The 6,726-nt window shown below is 38.7% G+C and overlaps 1 protein-coding gene across 2 annotated transcripts in view; it reads left to right on the top strand.

Moving 5' to 3' along the window:
• The first annotated feature begins 3,304 nt into the window (after window positions 1-3,304).
• The window catches only part of fto (FTO alpha-ketoglutarate dependent dioxygenase), a 134,688-nt gene continuing 131,266 nt past the window's right edge, over window positions 3,305-6,726 (top strand). For both annotated transcript variants that reach the window (XR_015100485.1, XM_086107438.1), the window contains exon 1: window positions 3,305-3,472. Coding sequence is in view for 1 of the 2 variants with exons in the window: in XM_086107438.1 (XP_085963564.1) it covers window positions 3,431-3,472 (42 nt within the window). In the remaining variant the exon portion in view is untranslated. The remainder of the gene's footprint in view (window positions 3,473-6,726) is intronic.

Genomic DNA, 6,726 nt, shown 5'->3' with positions numbered 1-6,726 from the left:
TCGCAAGTACCAAGAAAAACAAACATGATGTTTCAGTGAAGATCCGGATATACCGAAATTGTCCAATGAACTATTCTCTCAAAATTATCGATCAACAGTCGAGGAAGATTTGACCTGGTAAGATTCTTAAAACAAATATAGCTGGCTTCAAGCCATCCGAACAATGTCCTAGCATATTTATACTACATACAACGATATAATTATGGTATATGTCTTTGTGAATTTTAAGATGAACCCACTCTTAACTAGTTGTAAAATCCCAGTAACATTTTATCATTTCTTATTAGGAGTTGTAGCCTTAGCGAAAGAAATGCTTGGAGCAAGTGACATGTTCTTGGACATAAAAATGCTAAGTGGTAAGAAAAAATACCTTGGCAGACGGTCACTAAATCACGTAAGGAATCCTCATCACAGGGTCATCCGGCAATGATGAAATGCACAATAACACAAAACATACATCCCGTCCTGAGCGCTAAATGCTTTGGCCAGACATTCATTGGCAAGACATTGTGTATCCATACCACACATGTGAGCGTGATCAGAACTGACTTTACCGTACAGTGAACCCCCGCAGGTGGAACTAGAGCACAGCTTCATGTGTCGAACCAAATGGACAGATCTCGTTAAAGGAGGTAATCAGCTCGTTCAAATCACTCACAGGGCCTCTGATCGAGTAAAAAAAAAAAAAAACGACACCGCCAAATGTCTCCATGTGCCTGCTGATTGACAGCGAGAACAAGTGAATGATAGTTTGATGTGCACTTGAGGGATTGTACTTCAGAAAGATGCTTTATGGATGGAGCAAAGCGGTATGCAGTTAACAGGTTTCAGACATGAGAGAAACACAAAGAACATTGCAGTTAAGCTTGCGTGTTTAACCCCAAACAAATTATGACAAAGAGATGAAAATAACATTTGGGAAATATTACTTTTTTTCCCCTCATGGCTCAAGAAAAATAATAGCCTGCTAGTCTGTACATATGTGCCACTAAGGCACTACCAGATGTTGGTTAGCTTAGCTTAGCTGCTTCGCCCTGCATCATGAAAAACAACAGACTGACCTGTGGCTTCATCTAATAATTCACAGTTATTAATTTACATTTCCAAAACTTTTACCTTTTGGGGATTTGTGCTGTTTATGTTTACAGTACAATATGTCCACCTCATGAGGTACCAAATGTATGTTAGCTTAGCACAACATGCTTACATTACACTGGTTTGCATCGAAAAACAAAAAATGGCAAATACTTTCGAGAACAAAAGTGTAGATATTCCTAATATAGGACAAGAATTATTACTATTGCTGTCATACAACATGCTAACAATCATGGCTGCGAGCCCTGACCGGATAACTACAAGCCTTTAATCTATGTTTTCATTAATAAAACCCATTAGCGTTTCCTCCCAAACGTACAGAATTTACACTTTTAAAAATTAGGCTTTTTTTTTTTAAAGCAATCCACCCCAATTATGATCAAAGAAACGAGGCTCAGGAATAAATCCCAAAACCTCCGTCACTGGGGCCTCGTTTACACCAAGTGAACGTTTTATTATACACAAATAATTTTACATGCCCCATAGTGCATGCGAGACTTTTCAGCCAAACCAGGCCAGCGTTGATCCACAGAGAATTTTTGAACACCAGAAGCAATGCCACGAGTCAGTCTTAGTGAAGAATAGGAAAGTAGAGATACACCACTCCCACTCGTGAATTGCTTTCTAAAGGAGAGGAGGAAATGTTGGTTATAAATAGGAATCAAAAGAACCCTGCTTTCTGTTTTATCAGTAAAGGCATGCCGGACATCTTTGAGAGCTTTTTGAGTGTTTTACTAGACAGGTGAAAGAAACATGTGCATTGCATCAACACAGCAACCCTGCTTGCTTTGGTCAGCACCAGCCATAAAAGAAGAGCGATTACAAAGCGACCTAATGAAGACGCTGATCAAAGTGTGTTATGGTAATACGTAGCAGGTGGTTCAGACCCCCCCTTTCTCTCGCTCATGGATTTCACATGTGCTGCCACAAGAACAATGCACAGGGCACGTTTCAGGGCTATTTAAAACAAGTATGGAGTCAGCTGGATGACCCCTCAAAGGGTGCGTTCCAGAGCAGTCATATACTGTATGCCAAAAAAGGCCTGATGTGGTTCAAGCAACAGTGACTGGATTGGAGATGCCTGCACATTTTGAAATACAGTTGGCAGGATGCACAAAAAAGGCTGCATATATTATTCAGATCCACTACTTATTTCTTTTTTTAAACATCTGTATGGAACATCCCACAGGTGAACAAGCTAACTGGGAACAGGTGGGTGTTTTGATTGGGAAGAAAAGGAGCGTCCGGGAATAGCACAATAAGACAATGTCACATTTTCATTGGAATTGGGTTTGTAATTAATTAATAATAGCATATAATATTACTTTGTATATTCATTTAGGTAAATACATTGATCACTGACACAGATTTCCTGATTATTATTGCTTACAAATAGGAAACTGACAGATATAAATATGCAACACATTTTCATAAATCTCTGCCGGTGTTCACATTTTCAAATGAACAATTAGGAAACCGCAATGTTGCCAAAAAAGAGTTGTAATGTTTCAAGAATAAAGTAATACTCTGATGAAAAAAACGAACAAACAAACAAAGAGTGGCGTTGTGTTGTTGTGAGTAAAAAGTTACAAGAAAAATATTGTAATATTATAAGACTCAGTGCAATAAAAAACTTCAGATGAATAAAAAACTGAAAAGTAAAGTTAGGACGTCATAACTGAATTGGAGGAAAGACAGTGCTGGTTTCCAATTCCAACCCTCAAACTCAGAACTGTGAGGCAGTTGTGCTAACCAGTAAGGAAATGTGCTATGATATTCTTTTTTATTTAATATCCTGCATTTTAATATCTATAAATGCAAATTAAATTTATACATTTATATAAAAAGACTACTACAAATACTCTTACTAGTACCACTACTAATCACACGTTTGCAGTCAATACACATAACACGCATCTTACTACGTATTTAACTTTGAAACATTTTTAATGATATTTGAGGTCAGTTGAGTCGGTTTCACATTGGCACAATGGTCGGCGTTTATTTGGTGAGTTGATTTGTACCCGCACTCTCACCGGTGCTAAGCAACATCTGGACCGTGCCGAAGCGACTTCCGCCTTGAGCGAAAGTGCATTCTGGAACTTGCAGTTCTCTTTGTTACGCCTTTGCCTCGCTTTTGGCGAATCCCTCACTAAAGCAAGCGTATCTCGGCAAACGTGAACGATAGCACCTAATCAAAAATAACCAGGCACGAGTCACGCGTGTGGCGTTTTCAGAAAGCTGAGAATCGACGCGAACGTAAGTCCTGACGCACTACAAGAACCAGCGTAGCTCCGCACGCTAAGTCAGGCGGCGTAAACACAACTCCAGGAACATGAAAAGATCGAGTGACAGTGAGGGGGAGAAGAGAAGAAAGGTACTGATAGCGTTTTATCTCCATCGCGTCTGGCACATTTCTCACGGCTGCGCGCTCGATGAATGTCTAACGCTCCGAATGTGACGCTACTCGCTGCTTTGTGGAGGCTAGCGAGGGGCGGGAGCCACCGCATACCTCACCTTGCCTTTCTGCTTTATTATTATTATTATTTGTTGTTGTTGTTTTTTTTAACTCCACTTGACGACCCCAACTCTCTTCACACACGACAACCACTATCACCAGTCAGCACAATGAGCTGCGTTGAAACGTCTTTTTAAGAATAACAAGGTGATGGCTAGCTAACTGACGGATACGTGCAACATCCTTCATCCTCCTCCTTCTCCTCATCATCATCCTTCTTTAGACGGGGAAATATGACACCGGCCTCAGTCAGCTTCAGGGAGAGAGATGGCATGAAAACAGTCTTAGAAGACAGACGATAAACAACCAGGGAGATTGTGTTAACGTATAAAAGAAAGTGTACAGAATGAACCAGGTGATTAGGGAACTAAAGCAACAGTTGAGTTCAAATGAAAGCCGTGCTTAGCATCGGCTCTTCGGGAGTTGGGGGGGCACTGCATTAAGCATGCTGACCCCTAAGTTTGTTGCAGTTTCCCTTGCAAGACGTCGAATAATATTCGAATTCAGAAAAATATACTTATCTGGTGTTTGTGCTGTATAAATTTGTGTACTTAACATACACCAGTCCACTTATTTGACAAATGGTAAAAGTTTCCTCTTGCCCTTCTGTGTTTTTTTCCCCACAGTCATTTGGTGGTCACTTTTAAATCATTATTGCCATTTATTTGCAAAGGCAATGTTTTGAGTGTAAACTCATTTGAATGTCAGGCATTCTGTATTCTCCCCTGTTCTTGGGTAAGTTTTCCTTACGGTACTCCTCTGGCTTCCTCCCATATTCCCCAACCACATAAGAAACCGGGAACGATAGCAGACGGCCAAGCCAATACGCGAACCTCACCTTGGTCTATTTAATTTTTCATGTGTTAAGAAAAATCACATTGTCTTGTTTCAATAAATTGCTTTGTGTGTAGATATGGTATGTAAACTTCTAATTAGGAAAAACACATTTTAAAACATAAGCAGCCATTAAAATTACATCTTTACACTTAAGGCATTCTAACATTAATGTTGTGCAGTAACCACCAATTCATATCCACCATTAGTAGTCGTGACTCCCAAATAATGGGAAATATAATTTTTGAGATAATAATGAGATGTGTTACTTGTCTACAGCTGTTGTAAATGCAGTACAAAACGATAAAAAAAAACAATTGGCGAATATTTTCCTGATTATCTTGGCTGACGTTACTTGGGTGACGTTACTTTTTGTAGAAAACTGCAGAAGTAGACTGAAGTCGGCAAGCAAGCAAAAAAAAAAATATATATATATCTCCATACAAAGTTTTACTTCTGTTCCCCTGGCCCTGAATTTCTGGATCTACTTCTTGCTTTGCTCAGATAAGACCATATGCTTAATGACTGCTGCCCACGTGCTGTTGATTCAATGACTAATAGTTGACGGTTTCACTCCTCTCAAGTACCAGCTGTGAGTGTGATTTTTCGAGGCTAATAAATGAATATGGCTGATATCATAATAACCGCTTAGGACCGCCTGTAGCGTGTGTTTGTGTGTGCGCGCACTTATTTCACAAGCAGTAACTTTGTCGTTTCATGAGATGAGATAAAAAAAAAAAAAAGAACGGCCTATAATAGTCTATCTTGTCTCTTATCTCCTGACTAGACTGTTCTTCTTTGCCCACATGTGTTTGGATTGTGAAAAGTATGTCGGACGCGCTTCCTCCTGTTTACCAAAAAAAGCCAATGGTGGCCAGATGAGCCGTCGGGGTCAGAGCCAGAACTGGTTCCAGCTGGCCCTCAGGCAGACCTTGAGGCTTCTCTTCCCCGTCTCTTCTGCTCGAGTGTATTTGCTATCAGCGGTTGTATAACGACACGGGCAGGATGCTCTTTAATAAGTTGGATATTGTGGTTGTCATATGTTTTCTTTCACTGTGAACTTTGTGCGCTACCGTGGCCCGTTGTCATTGTGAGTTTGGGAGCAAACACACAAGCCGAGAAAATCCCACCAGACCAGACTTCCTGTCTACATTTTTATCAGCTACTTTGGGAATGCTTACAAGTCAAAGCTGCTGTACAGTCAATATGTAGTTAGACACCTCCAAGTTTCAGGGCTCAATTTTATCCTCTAAGGGGCTATTTATCACGGAAAATGAACTTCATTTGTGGCATTCCTGTGCTCCTCAAGTGTGAAGTTAAATGACCAAGTATCTGTTTTGTCAGCTGTTTTGTTTCTGAAAATGTGTCTCGAAACAACCCATTGTAAATGTTGCTGGATTGTGATGTCACAGTTGGGCAAATTTATATTAGCTTATCAAGAGACTTTTGCTAGCGTTAGCCCTCATTAGCATTGCATGCTTGGCAGGAGTCATAACTCTTATTATTAAAAAAGTAATCTTTTATGATTATATCAACGTATTATGGTGGACACAAATTAAAAGAGTGAAATTCCTTTTATGGTTATATTACACACAGTGAAAATCTCTGTTTATTTCTGTTAAGTTACTGTTTGCATACAATGAACACCCCAAATTCACCATCTTTTATTTACTTATCTCAAGAAATTGCCAAAGAAGTGATTTCAATGTTTTGAATTAATTAGTATGTTGAATTAATCTGCATAATATCAGTGTGTCACTTTAGAAATAAACTATTGACTTTCCGATGAGTTTCTCATTTATTAATATGCATTTGTAAATATGAGTTAGTACAGTACTCAATATTTTATATTGATTATACGTCTATATGTACAGTGGAGTAAACACTTCAATCCTCCTCATTAGTCCATAAACAATAATACATCAAACCAATATGCATTAACAATTATTACAGATAAACAAAATGGGTGCAGTTTAATGCATGACTTGATATGAACATTAAAAAAATGTTAATTTTGTTTTATTTTTGGTTTGTTTTTATAGTAGAATTGCACCTTTGCCATTAATGTTGCGTTTTGTTTTTTTACATTCGCACTGGCTTTCTTATTTCATTACACTTGACAGCCAATCATGTTAAATATTTACAATTGTTCATTTATTGATTCAAAAATGAGCATACACTATGCATGCAGTTAAAAAGTGAGCAAAGTATTTCATTGGTTTTTTTATCATTATTTTCAACACGAGGATGAAGAGGGTTGACCTCTGTTCCTTTAACCC

The sequence above is a fragment of the Hippocampus guttulatus genome, chromosome 3 (assembly GCF_054856545.1).
Source record: "Hippocampus guttulatus isolate MCC_2025c chromosome 3, RoL_Hgut_1.0, whole genome shotgun sequence".
Taxonomy (NCBI): Eukaryota; Metazoa; Chordata; class Actinopteri; order Syngnathiformes; family Syngnathidae; genus Hippocampus; species Hippocampus guttulatus.
This window is presented reverse-complemented; position numbering and strand designations above follow the sequence as displayed.